Source organism: Polypterus senegalus, chromosome 4, assembly GCF_016835505.1.
Source record: "Polypterus senegalus isolate Bchr_013 chromosome 4, ASM1683550v1, whole genome shotgun sequence".
NCBI classification, from domain to species: Eukaryota; Metazoa; Chordata; class Cladistia; order Polypteriformes; family Polypteridae; genus Polypterus; species Polypterus senegalus.
The window spans coordinates 11,966,987-11,983,306 of NC_053157.1; the positions used below are offsets into that span (position 1 = coordinate 11,966,987).

General features: G+C 43.3%; 1 protein-coding gene across 2 annotated transcripts in view; it reads left to right on the forward strand.

The window, feature by feature from the left end:
* Positions 1-15,795, forward strand: part of fhip1aa (FHF complex subunit HOOK interacting protein 1Aa) — a 129,976-nt gene extending 114,181 nt beyond the window's left edge. For both annotated transcript variants that reach the window (XM_039750251.1, XM_039750252.1), the window contains exons 10-13: positions 418-1,410; positions 5,526-5,704; positions 10,761-10,875; positions 14,118-15,795. In XM_039750251.1, the coding sequence (XP_039606185.1) occupies positions 418-1,410; positions 5,526-5,704; positions 10,761-10,875; positions 14,118-14,377 (1,547 nt within the window). In that variant the 3' untranslated portion in view covers positions 14,378-15,795. The remainder of the gene's footprint in view (positions 1-417; positions 1,411-5,525; positions 5,705-10,760; positions 10,876-14,117) is intronic.
* The last annotated feature ends 525 nt before the right edge of the window (positions 15,796-16,320 follow it).

Consider the following 16,320-nt stretch of genomic DNA (forward strand, 5'->3'; position numbering starts at 1 on the left):
ACATCACATACTGATTTGTGGCATCCTGTGGCAATGCCATGTTTAAAGTCAATAACCCTTTTCAGTATGTTAGTTAATGGGGATTGCATGGCTATGTGCTGATTTGAAAGACCTTTGAAGAATAAAACACCTGACCTCAAATCATTTAAGGGGGGGTGTCCACATACTTATGGCGGTATAGTGTATTTGGACCCAAGGTCATGATACGTGATTGAATGTGGCTGATCACTTCGGCCAGAGTCCAGTTTGAACTGGATTGACTTGTTGTTAACGGCCTAGTGTCTTAACTGCTTGACCACACTTCCATGTTGGGTGCCACTTGCTCATAGACGCCCCACTTCATACAGTGATATTGATGTCATTGATGTGTTTGCTGTTAGTCAATCACCCACCTTACATGCTTTGCTTTCATTTCAGGTTCTGATGAAGCCATCCTGGATCTCAGTGGCCAAGAGTACGCTTGCATTGTAGGGCCGGGGAAGGTCATGGACATTGGTTACCTGCAGTATCTATATGAAGCCCGGGAGAAGATCTCACTGTGCATTAAGGCCTGCCAGGTCTGGTCAGCTGCATATGATGGCGAGAACCCACCACCTGAATGCATCGGCTCAGACTCGGGTGTTGATAGGCTCAGGCAGTCCACTCCATCACACCAGCCCCAGATGCCTGGGCACCACACTACCTCTGACCGTTTGTTTCCTTCAGAGAGGAGCCAACAGCTGGAGCTGGAGTGGGACAACAGCTATGACACTGGCATGTCTCCTGACTCTGAGCCAGGCTCCCTGTTTTCGAAGGACACTCCTCTTGTCGATCCACCAAAGCATATTCAGGAAATGCGGAAGAATGCCATCATGCTCGTTAAAGGCTCCTACATCGAAGAGTCGGATTTTCAGGACGATTTCATGGCATACAAACTGGTTTCACAGAAAGACTCATTGGATACGGTTGACGCTGTTCTGAGCAAAGGTGGCAGTCCCGAGCAACGGGCAGTGAACACCTCGACACAAAGGGATCAGCCAGTCAGCAACGGCCTCCTAGCCTCCCTTACCAAAAATGAAGTGGAGCTTAAAAATAAGATGAACAGCAGCCTCAGTCAGCCGGCCAGCACCCCAGAGAACACAAAGGGCCAGAAACCCAACTTCAGGCGAAAGGCCTCAGGTGGCGAGGAGGATGACATCATGGCCCAGTACAGTGAACTCCTGAAGGGCCTGGGCATCAGTGCAGAAGGGGCACAAGATGCTAAAGGGGACTCCGCCGAGCTCACCGTACCCATGGAAGAAGACGACATAGATTTGAATGCCTTCAATGGAGAGCAGCCAGAGCAGGAAAAAATGTCACCTCCCTTTGGCACCAAAAACTGGGCAGCGAGTAACAGCAGCGTCACCCGTGACAAAGGAGTGCCATTCACCGGTGAGTTGAGGGGGGCACCAGAGAAATGAATGGTTACATTGCTTCATGTCTCCTCACTGTATATAGTGCCTGTCATCTGTCTAACTATCTGTATGTTATAGATAGATACATTTGTAGATATGAAAGGCACTATATAATAGACAGATAGATTAGAACATTTTGTCCTCAGGGGGAAATTTGGCTTTCTACAGAAGTTCTTTAAAGGCCCAGCACATCACAACATAGACAATTGCACTGGCCATCACAGAATTATAGGAAATGTGAAGGATGTCACTTCCCACATTAAAGAAACTCCTTCTCCTAAGGAAGAAGAGCCTGCTCTGCTCTTTTTTATGTCATACTTCTGTGTTCTGAGACTAGTCCAACCTGTCATTAATGTGGACCCCCCAAGTACTTGTAGGGGTGGACCACCTCTACATCGACTCCCTAAACAGTGACTGGACACAGAGGCTCTTTGGTGTGATGAAAGTCAATAAGCAGCTCCTTGGCTTTGCTGCTGTTAGGATTCAAACAATTCTCTTTGCACCAAGAAACAAAGTTTTCCATCTGACTCCTATACTCTGCCTCATCCCTGTTATCAATACACCCCATAAGTGCAGAGTCACCTGAGAATTTCTGCAAGTGCCACTACCTGCTATTATATTTATAGTCTGGGGTGTACAGAGTGAACGGAAAAGGAGACAGGACCGTTCCTTGTGGTGCTCCAGTGTTGCTCACACAGTCCTTGAGTCTCACAAACAAGCTTTGTTCGGGTGAGAATAAACTTTGTGGAGCAATAGTTAATCCTCCATTCTAATCTTTGTCTGATAGACAAACTGCAGTGGGTCCAGGTGATCTACCACAAGAGGAGTCTCCTAGTCCAAGACCAGTCTCTCAAAGGTCTTCATGCTGTGAAATGTAAGTGACACTGGTCTGTAGTGATTAGGTGAAGAGGCACCTGCCTTCTTTGGAACAGGAACAATGCAGGATGTCTTTCCCAGCAGTGGCACTTTCTGAAGTGTTCTGTTCTGACTGAACAGATGACAGGGGCCACCACAAAGTTTGTCACCATAGGCTTTAAGAACTCGAGGACTAACTCCTTCTGGTCCTGCAGATTGTCCTGTGTGTAGCTTCCTCAGCTGTCTCCTTACTTGGTCTCTAGTTATGAGCAGTCCACACTCTTGGTCAGAAGGGGACTTGTCACTGGCTATCCCAGCTGACGTGGTAGCAATGTTTTATGTAGTAGGGATGGTGTGGGGGAGACTGGTCATTGAAAGAAGCTGGCAGTGGGAGGGAAATCTATTGAAAAATTTCTTCAGGGAGCCATTATGATTTAGATAAACCTATCTATTACATTGTGACTTTTACATCTGTGTCTTGTATAGTGTGTGAAGTGAAGAATGCTTGGGCTTTAAAAATCTTTGGGGTGCCAACCTGGCAACACCCATTTAATGACAAAATAAAAAATTCAAGCAAAAAAATCAGTCTCATAGGACACACAAGCTATTAGCTCAGTAAGGCTTAATATGCTCTTCAAATATTGAGTTGATGTTGGATACGAGCTCTGGATATGAGATGTTCAGGGGCTAGGCATTGCCTCCTGGTGATGGGCAGCGCCCCTCTCTGTTTAGAGAGCCTTCCTCATCCTTAATATATTGTGACCTTCATGTGTATTATATGTGGCTTTTCATAACTAGCTAATAATGCCTTCACATCTATTACAGTATATTGTGACTTTCATATTAAACTATCTTATAGTTACTTTCATATCTATTTGTCTATTATAGTGTCTGTCACATCTGATATACAGTATATAGTGCCTTCCAATTTTCAATCTTGAAGCTATCTTTTGTATAGGGCCTTTCTTTCTTTATTTATATAGTGCCTTTCACATCTATCTTCTTATTTAGTGCCTTTTCTATCTCTGTTATCTGGCACCTTTCATATCAATAAATCTGACATATAGTGCCTCTGATATCTAGCTGTTATAGAGTACTTTTAATATCCATCAGGGACCTCACGTATAACACCTTGCGTAGAATTTGCACTAAAGCATGGTGTATGGACAAAACTGGAAATGTGCATATGCACAAAAAAGTTGGATGCATAAAACCGCGTAAGTAAAGTTCCACGCACTTCCCAGTCAATGTCAGTTTTAACACACATGCACAAGCATATGCACAGCCCTGCCCCTACTCCTCCTAGAATTCCACATATTTGAATATGCAAATCAATATAAATAGCCCCTTCTGATCAATGTAAAAGAAGAATTTAAGTGAATGCGAAATGGAGGTCCTGCTCAGTGAAGTGGAGGCAAGGAAAGAAGTACTGTTTGGTGGCTTAAGCATTGGTACAAGCAACAAAAGGAAATTGATGGAGCGGCACAGTGTGGTGGAGGCAAGTTCAAGTTCATAAAGCCACACAGTACCCATAATAAAAAAGAAGTGGTCAGATATCAAAGTCGAAGTGAAAAGGAAAGTCACAGCCCACATGTGAGTGTCAACACCACTGGAGGAGGTAACAGAATTCTGGTGGCTCACACTGGTTGAGCAGTAAGCTGCTGCAGTTTTTGGCGAGACACTTGTGTATCTCTCCACAAAACTGATGAGACACATTTTCGCATCACAGATAATTTTCACATTAATAGAGTGGAAATGCTTTCTGTTTAAATAAGCAAATTCATTCTGTAAAGGTGCCTTTACAGCAATGTTTTTGTGCAGTCGGTCTCTCTGACTACATTCAGAAAACCAAAAGTTGATGCGACTTGCACTTTGAACTTTGCCCATTCAAGCACAGCGTAAGGGAATCTTATTTATATGGATGACAAGCGGATAATACCATCCCATGCAGCTGGCATGGCACAAGTGATGACTGACAAATACCCAGTTGGTCAGCCAGTTCACATTGAAAAGCTTCTGTGGCTAAAAACCTGAGGGCGGACAGAACTTGCAAAGAAGCCAGTAAAGTGCAATTCCTCAAAGTTTGCCTTTATAAAACTGGCGTCAGCTCAGCACACTGCTTCAAGAGGATAGCTGTTGGAAATCGAAATTGACTTAGAAGCCAGTCATCATCATGGGACAAGAAATCAGTATGTTCTCTAAGTACGCGCTCTCTTCTAATTCTTCCATTTGCGATGTCTTCTAACAGCAGTAAAGAGGCCAGAGTAGTTGGAATAGTGTGGCCATTCCATGCATCATTATATTGTTACAGATTGACTACAATCACATGATATGCAGTTAATTTCGCTATATTTGATAAAGTGTGCGTCAAGGGTGTGAATCTTAAAGAGTAAGGAAGACCACACAGAAACAGTAGCACTGCTTCGACGCTGGGTGCCGCCCATTTACAAAACCGAGCAGAAACTTGCGTACGCATGGTCTGAGACTGCTGTGAAAATGTGCATGGCAGTATGGCAAGTTTAGTTTTTATATATCTCGATTGAGAGCATGGAAATGGAAGTATGCAACATTTTTGTGCGTACATACTATTCATACTTGAGGTCGCAGGCCTTTTATGTGCCTTTTCTATCAGCATATCTTATCAATCCATCCATTATAAAATGCCATATACAGTATCTGTCACATGTAGTACCTTTAATATCTATGTTATATAATATTATATTCTTATTCTGTCTAAATCTTTAATACTTTTGCCGTTTCTATCTGTCTTTTATTCTTTTGGTCCATTTATCTGTTGTATTGTACCTTTCATATCTCTGATTCTTACTATCATATAAAGTGCCTTTCATGTCAATATTATATCCTAGTATTTGCATATAGTGCTTGTCTAATTGACTTACTATTGGGTTTATACAGTGATGAATATTTCTCGGTTTCTCAATGTTCATGTGAAAAGCAGAAAGCTGAGCCCCCCCTAAGTTCAAGTTGTTTGTAGGATGGCCTTCTAGAATTTTCGGGCCGCTTTCCCAGCATGTTGTCCCTCCCTCGCCCCCTGTGTAGCTCTCTCTTCCCACTAACAGAGCTGGTGTGTGCATCTTTTTATTTTTTGCCATACACACACTTCCTCTGGTCTCTAGGTTAGCTCAAGTGACCTCCGACTTGACTTTCTTTGACATTTATTCTTCTCATTCTCCGTATTCCTCCACTAATTGTTCCTTTTATATTTTCTTCCTTCAGGACCATTCATCAGCGTGCTCCTGTCGCGGCTCGAGAACATGCTTGACAACTCTATGCATGTCAACCTGCTGCTGACTGGCATCATCGCCCAACTGGCTGCCTACCCACAGCCCCTGCTGCGCTCCTTCCTTCTCAACACCAACATGGTCTTCCAGCCGAGTGTGCGATCCCTATATCAGGTAGGAGCTGGCGGTTCTGCAACTCCCCTCGCTTGGAGAAGACATTTGTTGCATAGTCTTATTATTTGGTTTTGAATTTAAATTATTTTTTACATTATATTAAATTTGTTCTGGGGTTTTCTCTTTTGCTTTGTTATTTTGAACAATGTCTTTTTTTGTTTAAACACTGTGACCAGTTGGGGGCTTTGCAGCAGACACCACCACACAAACACAAGTCCCGGGTTCAAATGTAAGATTTATTATTATCAACTATGTTATAAAAGGCTTCTTTAATACACACCAACACAAATCAACACTTTCTTTTTCTTCCTCTCTTGTTTCCTCTCCTCCACTCCTCAAAGTCGAGCTTTGTCCACTTCCACCCAACTTCAACTTGTCTGGATGAAGTTGAGCAGCTCATTTTATCTTGGACCCGGGAGTGCTTCTGGTGCCAGGGCATAGCCCGATGGAAGTACTTCTGGGTCACGACAATAAACACTCGTGACACAGTCCAGTTCTGCAGATGTAGATGGTGTAGTTATGAAATTAAATCCTTTGTGAACAGCCGCCTGAAAGTTGTATAAAGGTATATCCTTCTTTGTTGCCGATGTATGTGAAGATTTGTAGAAGTTGGGGGCGCTCGTCAAATGAAGACGTTTTCCATCCAGCAGGCACAGGACAAGCACTTCAATCCAGAGAAAATTGTGATCGGATGTGTGTTATAGTACAATGAGCTCCTCAGTATATGGAGCTTTGAACAAGCCAGGATGCTTCTGCGTCGGAGTAGGCTCCGGACAGCCATCGCGGCGCTCAACCTCCGTTTGCAACTTCTGGGTGCATTCCGCCCGTACCCCCTTCACTCAGTGGACACAGGATGGTAGTGTACAGTATTGAACAGCGCATCTTCATAGTGCAAACCTATTGGTTCGTTTAAGCGATGTCAGAATCAACTGGATGATCGTGAGTTAATGGAATGTTACTTCCAGCAAGATGGAGCAACATGTCACACACATCGGCAAGAAGCGTGGCTGCAATTGAGTCCTTTATCGGCAACAGGGTAATTTTAAAGGGGCTTTGGCCACCATAGTTGCCAGATCTAACACCACCAGACTTCTTCCTTTGGGTATGCTCAAAGGAAATGTCTATCGGAACAAGCCTCACACTGTGGAAGATTTGAAGGAAAACATCCAAAGTGAATTTGCTGCTATTCCCCCTAAGGCCGGAGTTATACTTCACGCGACGCATGCTGCAGCGGACGCTCCTGCTACGCAAGCGTTGTAGTGTTTATACTTCGCGCGTATTTTACGTAAATCTGGAGGAATCCACCAGGTGGCAGTGTGAGATATTATCGCGGTGAGAACATGTTCGGCTTCTCTGTGTTGTGAATTGCCTAAAACACCTACTAAATTCCGATAACACCTTACCGCAATATCTCTGAAAAGGATGTTTATTGATTAAATCCATAAATCCAGGGATGTATGTGTCCATTCCAGGAAGCATTGGGCACGAGTGAGAAACAGTCCCTTGACGAGACCTCAGCTCATCGCAAGGTGAATACAAGCACACACATACACTAGCGTCATTTTAGCGGCACCAAATCCCCAAATCTGCATATCTTTGGAAGGAAACCGGAGCACAGTGTGGAATACCAGCAACATAACTCCCTGCGAGACAGCAGTGCTATCGCTCCGCCACCGTGACACCCCCATGTGTGTATTTATTAACAGTATTCATTATTTAAACGAAATTATATGTAAAATGTAACATACACATTTTAATGCATTTCATCATGAAAGTGATATCAAGTATAAATCTAAAGATTCTAAATGTGCAGAAAGTTGGAATATCATACATTTAATTTGTTCTGTTTGGCGATCTATTGCTGCTTTCCGCTGCTGAAGCAAAATGCCGACATACAGATGCATTCGTGGTGCTTTTATATTCAAGCGTCGCATATTCCCGATCGTAAGACACGATACATTTTAAAAGTCTCACATACCATCTTTTGTGCCATCTATTTTTTATTGTTTTACTTTACCGCTGTCAGGTCCAAGAAGCTCGTAGCGATTAAAACTGGGATGACGTTTACGACCGTCTGCTTTAATGATAAAGTAAACTACGAGGTTAAAGTGGACATTTCGTGATTAAAGCCGAAATTTCCACTTTAATCACAAAATACACGTTTTCGCCGTGTCCTTTATTTTTTTCTCAGTGGCTCAAATATAACGCTATACATTATGTTGCTGTTGTTAAGTTGCAAAAATTAAAACATAAAAAAGACATATATAAATGACACAATACATTTTAAAAGTTTCACATACCATCTTTTGTGCCGTCTGTTTTTTTTTTTTGCAACTTCACATCGGCTACATAATGTATAGCGCTGCATTTGAGCCATTCATCAAACAGCAAAGTGCGCACATCGATCCCCGAAGGATCTCCATAGTGGCTTGCTGTCACATGTAGATAATAAACAGAGACTCTGGCGTCCGTCCGACTTTTAGCACACTCGCCCCGACTTTTGTTGGTACTGCAACTCACGCACGCGTCGCGTTAATTTCTGAGGACCTGCTCAGAGGACGCGTGAAATGAACGCTGGGAACGCGTGGCAGCCATGATGCAGGCACGTACGCGTTCTGAGCGTGAAGTATAAAAGAGCTCTAAGACCAAACATGGAACGCTGCATCGAAATGTGTCTGTCAGAAAATGGAAACCACTTCCAGCATTGCATGTAATGCAATCGATTACACATACTTCAAGGTATAGAGCGTGTTTTTTTTGGTTCAGATTGCTTTATCCTAACGGGAGTTACAACAGAATATTCGGTGCCTCTTCCAAGTGAATCTCCCTGTAATTCAGCTGTGCAGTCAAACCTACAGGCTGCTTATGGTTCACTTTTTAAAACTGCCACCCTTATCTTTTACCAAACAGCCCTTCCAGCAGCTGCCAAAGTTGCCCAAAGAAGTTGGGGTTGCTGGGATTTGCAGTCCATTTAGGTAACTACAGCATCATCTGTGGCTTTCTGCAATAAATTGCAAAATAATTTCCAATTAATTATTGATGACAAGCCCATGAATAGGCAGATCTGCAGATTGTAAACATGCCTGCCAATACTGTCTGATTTCTTGGGATCGACTTGTCTAGTAGAGCCAAAAGTGACAGCCATAAGTGAATTTCACATTAAAGGATGGAAACAATTAGACGGCTCACAGAGCATCACATGCTAAACCAATCCAATGCCTCATAGTGGTGCTGCTCAAAGTAGGAGGCAATGATTTTGAACTGCAAAGATTAATGGTGCGGTTGTTAATCTGGTCAGACAGACATGTATCTGATTACAATAAACTCTGTGGCCAAAAAGACCCCCATTTGTGTCATGTGTGCGGAGAGTACACTGCATGTGTTAAAAATAAACAGAACCTTTTGCAAGGAGAAACCCCTTCTGTGAAATCAGATTATACATTGGCATGCGAATACCTCAATGGAGTAGTGAGGAATAAGTGGTGCTGTGTGTGCTCTCTGCTGTTCGGCATTACAAGTGTAGTGCTTGAGTCGAAATAAGGTTGAAAGAATTGACAGCTTTGTTCTTGAAAAATATTACCTGCAAAATATGCATTTGAAGTAAATGGTGTGTCACATTCAGTCAATAGGACTGCCATTAAGACAGCTAATAACGAAGAGCCACAGGTGATGCAGATTTCAGCACTCAAAACACTTGAAATCAACAAATTTGCCCAATGACACCAGTAGAACAACAGACAAGGCAGCATAGCATCCACCTTCTGACTGCATGACTAAATAAATAACTGAAGTAAATTAACAGTACTGTTAGATTGGAAATGCAAACATGCCATGACAAAATACAGTCACAGCATTCTAACACGCAGTATATCCACAGACCACAATGCATATCTAAATTCTGTGTGCTGCTGCTATGCCACATAGTGATGCAATAGTCAGTAAGATACCGTAGCAGACAGGGGTACTTCTCAAATGTGTGGAACCTGATGACCCAGTGGTCTGAGTGTGTATCTGCCTGTCTGACTCCACTGTAATGGTGCTGTATACAACATACAAATTAATTATTATACTTCGGTTACCTTGTGCTACTGAGTTACTGAATTGATAACAGCAATTTTAGCTTTTTGTTTTTCCTCAGAGTCAAGTCTCTTGTTCAGTCGATCAACTTTCAAGTCCAAAATGCAAGGCAAAAAGAAGTTCAAAAGAAACAAAGCAGTTCAAATACCTGCAAATCTTTAAACAAGAATTAGATTTGTGCACTGATTGGTTTTAATCCAAAACTCGGATATAAAAGGGTTGCACTCAGTCGCTCATTATATGGTCTTTCTGGTGACGACCCCTAGTGACACATTCCTTGTGTGATTTTTTTTTTTTATCTTTTGTCAAATTGGATACCATCATGGAAAATCCTCCTCCAGGAGGTGCTGTCTTGGAGCACTTTTATCCACAGGCTAATTTCACCACGGTGTGCTAAGCAGTACCTCTGTGGGGTCTTTTCTGCCCACTGCTATCAGGCAATTTAGTGCTTCCTCCGGATGCACTCGTTAAGTTGATTGATTGATTGTCTGTATTAATTGTCCTGTGAGATTGTATCCTTGTTTTTTATGTTTCTACTGCTGTATGCATCTGAATTTCTCCATGGCATTAATAAAGTTTATCTAATCTATACAAGAAATACATTTTTGTTGTTGTTGACACACTTGTTGTGCATTCTCTGGCTACAATAAGATCAGTGCAGTCTGCTTGTGAACTCTACAGATACTTCTGCAGATAAAGAGTCCTCTCTGGACCCTCACCACGATGATACTTACCCTCCTGGATCCTCATTGGGGGGGACTGCACATGGGTTGTGTGTGTGTGTGCGTGTGTGTGTGTGTGTACGTGCCCTTTGATGACCTGTCATCCTGTCCCAGCTTTGAACCTGGGGCTACTGAAGAGAGAGTGAACTGCTGTGACTTTTATTTTTAAAAGTTGTTTAAGAAAATGGATGGATTTCTTCAAGGTACTCTTTTGTAAAATGTATTAACAGAAAGTCTCTCTGCTACTCTCCCTTCAGGTGCTGGCATCTGTCAAGAATAATATTGAGAAAATCGCGGCTGCCAGGAAGGACTTCTCCACCCTGGTGTTTGATGCCAAGCAGTACCTCCTCCACCGGGACAGCCCCCACTCAGGTAAAGCAGCACCTTGGCTTGCTAGAAAACTCAGTGTTGTCAAGAAGGAGAAGTACAAATCAGGGTGTATTATCATAATTATTGAGAGTCATTGATAAATGCTGCTGCAATATAAGAGGCACCCCATACATGAAGGGATTCTGCCAGGTACCCGATGCTGCTTGAGTTAAGGCCCCCATAACCTCATCCAGGATGCAGGCTGGTGCTGCTGAGGTTTCCTGAGTTCCATTGAGCGGCTCAGATAATGGATGTGTGAATGAATATTAAATGACACAATGTGTCTTGAATGAGTGAGAATCTCTTAAGTTCCTTCTTAAATCAAAGGTAGTCCTTACTTTTCCCTTTATTTTATATAGCACCTTTTTCATGGTGAGCATCATCCCTTGGCACTTTACACAATATTGCATGCTGAACATACTTTTGGACAAATTAACCCATCAGCAGTACGGACAGCTACCTGCTCAGAGTTATTAGCGTTCCCTGCAAGCCAAGTGACCATGAATAAAATAATATATAGCGCCTTTACTATAATGAACACTGGCATACAGAACAGTTGTTCACAAGTTGTTTTTTTTTTTACCATTTCAATTTCAGTACTCTGGACAGCACTTGTACACGGCTTGATCTTGAATACCGTATATACTTGAATTTAAGTTCTCCCGTGGATAAGTCGGGGCTTGATTTTACTGTATAATTTCCGGTATTTTATTATATAAGTCGAAAGCAGTAAACTCACGCTATTGGTCTATGAGATTATGATATGCTAACGCCCACCCGAGAGAGTAACCATGGAGCACACGGCCTTTATTTTCTATGTATTGTGCCTACGTGACCACATGGTGATACCCAAACTATTCCGAAGCAACGTTTGCTCTGTTTTCTGTTGTTTGTGTCTCACACTCTCATACACCTTTATCGTAAGAGCATCCCTTATCTACGATGGAGCATTCAATCAGAAGAAAATATGAAGCTGGTTTTAAATTAAATATTGTTGAAGTGGCGAAAGAAATTTTCAACTGCGCTGCTGCAACAAAATTCGAGGTGTCTGAGAAACTGGTGGGAGATTGGAGGAGGCAAGATGTTAAAAAAACCTTAAGTGTTGTATTTTTGAAGTCGGGGTCTGCTTTTATGATCGATTGTTTTGGGTTTCAAGACCCAACTTACACGCAAATATATATGGTAAGCCTACCAAGCAACCTACTGGTAATTTAAATAGCGACGATTCTATAAAAACCATCACGGAGTTGTGCTTTATAGGAATGGGATACAACTGCAATTGGCTAAATGAATTTTTGACCATTTCAATTTCAACACCTGTCATGTTCCATGCCCTCTCACACCCTGGCACGGTCATGACCCCTGGGTATCCTGTAGTTCGTCAACCAAGACTGATCAGTTATGGACAGACATGACAGACAAAAATGTAAAAAAAGTGAGTCTTAATTATAGTGATCAAGTTCTTTACAAAAAGAAAATAAAGCACAAATCTTTTCTTCGTTTTCTACAGAGAAAGTACATGAAAAATTAAATATGTACAAGTGGGCAGTGAACTCACCGCCCCTCCAAATTGCCCCCTTTCCTATTAGTCAGGGATTTTTGGGTATTCTTAACGGTGGCTTCCTCAGCCCCTTTAACTCTTATACTGACCCCTGACCCAGAGCACAGTGCCTCCTCAGGGTGTGTCATGTCTCCTTTCATTTTCTTGTCTTCTTCTCTACAGCAATGACTGCACCTCCACTGACTGTTTTTATTAACCTTCAGTATCTTTGACTCTTAGGCTCACAAGCTTCTCCTGACTGTGTTAAATAAGCAAGTATTTTTCTAATGCAGCCTTCCATTTGAACTGGGAAGTTGGAATTTTCAACTGGAAAGACCCCCCCATGGCTGGTCTGTCAAGTCTGAATTTGTCTGACGTCAGTCCAAATTGGTGAGGTACACCACAGGTTGTAGTGGAAGCCATTACCACTTTTGTATCTCATTAAAGCAGTCGTACATTCAGTGGTGTCCAACCTCTATCTGTGGACTTGTGCCTATGGTGTATGGACGCTCAAAATGATGCGTATTGCGTTGTTCAGTAGTTGTCTGTATTCCAAAAAAGCAAGCACAACAAAGATTTTGCTGGAGGCCTCAACATTGTTTTTCCAAATGTTTTACTGGAACGTGGCGAACTCTGGTGTGATGTCATTCCCAGCTCCACCTTCTGAGGTATGTAGAACGCAGCATGTGAGATGCAGCAGCAGTGTTCAACCTACCTTTGAAAGGATGCCATAAAATTGCCTTGCCAGCGTATGTTTGTGACAACAAAAACGATCTGGAAATAATCATTTTATCGCTTATTCGTGGTGCTGTTTTTCTCATACGGATACGTTTTCACTTCACTTGTGTGAGTTCTCACGTAAATATGGAAGTAAATTAAAGCAAAACTAATCATGCAGCACAAAATGTTTACTGTGATTTGGTCTTTTGAGAGGAAACCACACCACCCACAGGGGGTGAAACATTACTGTGGACGAAGATGACGGGACCACAGTTGGTCTTCTTTTAAAATGGTTGAATCTCATAATGTTGGTCAATATTTTATGACAAGTATAAACTATTTTACAATGTGTGTGTAATCGCAAGACATAGATCAATACTCGACAACTGTCTTGGCTTGAAAAACAGATGCATTTGAAATTTTATATGATTTTTTTCCCCGCGCCCCAGAACTTCCAATTTATAGTGTCAGTGCAGGAAGATCCATCCATCCATTATCCAACCTGCTATATCCTAACTACAGGGTCACAGGGTTCTGCTGGAGCCAATCCCAGCCAACACAGGGCGCAAGGCAGGAAACAAACCCCGGGCAGGGCGCCAACCCACCGCAGGTGCAGGAAAATATTTTTTAAAATTCACAAAAAATGCTTAACTTTAGAACCCAGTTTCACGTGGCTTTTGCATATGTAGCATGTGTGTGAAGACATAAACTACCAAACTTACTCTTTAAGGCGTTAACTTTATGGGGTCCAAGGAAGCTGTGGTCTACCTGGGCATCACTGGTCATACGGCGGGAGTCAGCCGTGGATGGGATGCCTGTTTGAGTGCAGGGTACACTCAGAGGTGCCCTTTGTGCCGTTGCCACGGGGGTGGGCGCTACACGGCCCTCAGGTTCCTTTCACTGGGTTTGAGATTCTGGCTCGTTTTTGGAAGGAGCTCCCACTTCCTTTAAAGCTATTGTCTTTTTTTTTTCTTTTATCTTTTAGATCCTTTGGGGCCAGAAAATGCACCATCGCATCACAACGGAGGTGGCAGTGGAACACAGGTGCGACTTGGCAAACAAACGAGGGGGGCTCTTCCTCTACCTGCTCTTCCTCCTACTTCTCCTCCTCTTCCTCACAGGATCCCCCCACACATGAGAAACTCAGTGTTTGCAGCTGTGCTGTTCACCGAGTTTCTCAAAGAGCTGGCAGCCACGGCGCAGGAGCACTCCATCTTGTCACATGCGCCACTGGAGGAGGAGTAGCAACAGCAGCAGCGCCCCCTGGTGGGGAGCCTTTGAAAATGACTTTAATAGTCGAAAGAGCTTCGGAGTTTATTTTCTTATATTTCACGGTGCCTGGCACTTCTTCATTGAAACGCGGCTCAGGTGGCCATCTGCCTTTGGCGTGGGGTGCGGAATGGAAGGGGAGCATATTTGCTGGCTTCTAACATCTGTCGCAGGGGGCTTGATGTGTCAGAAGCTGGTTCGTGTGGGCTCACGCCTATTCCCTTTCTCGTTGCTGTGTTGTTTAGTACATATGTGGGAAGATTGCGCAAACATTACTCGTAATGGAGCGCTGTACTAATTTGGGATGTCCTTTGCTGACCGGTTTTAATATTTGAGTAGCTGCAACACAACTGAGCAGACACCTGACAATCTGTGAGCTTAAGGTCTGATTTGTATCGGCATGGTGGTGACATTTGGCCAAAACAGCATTGTTAACATGATAGGGTCAAAACCTAAGGGGTATCGCTTGGCCTTAGTGAGTAAGCGGGGCTTCAGGTCCCACACATTCTGATTGGTGTGCAGTGTTGTGCTGCGAGAGGCTATCATGAGGAATACTGGTGCCAGTCGCAAGACTTGCCCTGTGTTCTCCTCTAGGATTGCAGTTCTCTGCCATCCCATCAAAGGGCATGCATATATAATCCTAATGTGTGCCATTCTTGATTTGAGTGACTGCTGTGTGACCACATCTGTCCCCAAACCCACACAAAAAGACTTGATGCTGTGATAGCCAGGAGAGGAACGCTAAACAGCCATTAAACCAACATAGCTTCATCTATTACAGGAGGGCAAGGAGCTGGCATAGGCAACCAAGAAAGACTCCACTATAGACAGTATGCATCAGTACAGGTGTATCTTTTAAAGGGAGCAAGGAGGTGGCATTGCACACCAGGAAGGACCCAGCTCTGGGCAGAATGCATCAAGATAGCTTAAAGTATTCTAGGGAGGCAAGGAGCTGGTATTAAACACCAGAAAGGTCTCTACCCTGGGCAGAGTGCATTAAGATTGCATATTCCATTCTAGAGAGGTAAGGAGCTGGCATTGGGTACCAGGAAGGACTCAACCCTGGGTAGAATGCATTAAGATAGCTTAATCTAGTTATAGGCAGGCAAGCACCTGGCATTGGGCACCAGAAGTGACACAGCCATGGGCAGAAAGCATCAGGAAAGCATATTCTATTATTGGGATGCATGGAGCTGGTATTTGGGTACAGGGACGGACCAAACCCTCTTTAGGATGGCACACTTGGCCCCCATTTTTTTGGATATCTTTAGGCCATTCCTGGATATAATCCTCCACAGGCACAAGAAACAGATTCCGTAAAGACCTAAAATTTAACCCAGGTATCAGACTGGCATCAACTTAGAGTCATTAGGTGCAGCTCAACAAGCACTGTGGAAAAAAAACGCAGACAGTGGGACAGTGTCATCTAGAAAAAGATTTGGACCTTTGGGTGGGTTTGCTTGAGGCAATGCCCCAGGCCATTGCAGAGTCCACCGACACACACTCCACTATGAGGCCAGTTTAGATGTGAAACTAATACTGGGCATCACTCAGTGCAGCCTGTACTTGGATTGCAGCTAAAAAGGGGCACTAGAAAAGTGAGATTCAGCTACAAGTTAGAAAACATCTTCATCAGAGACCACAGGGTCTCACTTTTATGACTCTGAGGGGAGATGAAAGGACATTGAAGGGTGGACAGCTTCATGGGGAAGTGTGCTGCAGATATTTAAGATGATTGTCAACCTTTGCTAAATGACTGACTGTAGGGACCAGACAAGGCCTGCCCTGTTTGTTTAATGAAGCTGAACTGGGTGGCACAGCATTTAATGATGTATGCCCACCAGGGACTTGGGTTCAGTTTGTACCTGCTAAAGGCTGGCTGGTATACATGGCAAGGCTAAATTTACCCCTTGGGACAA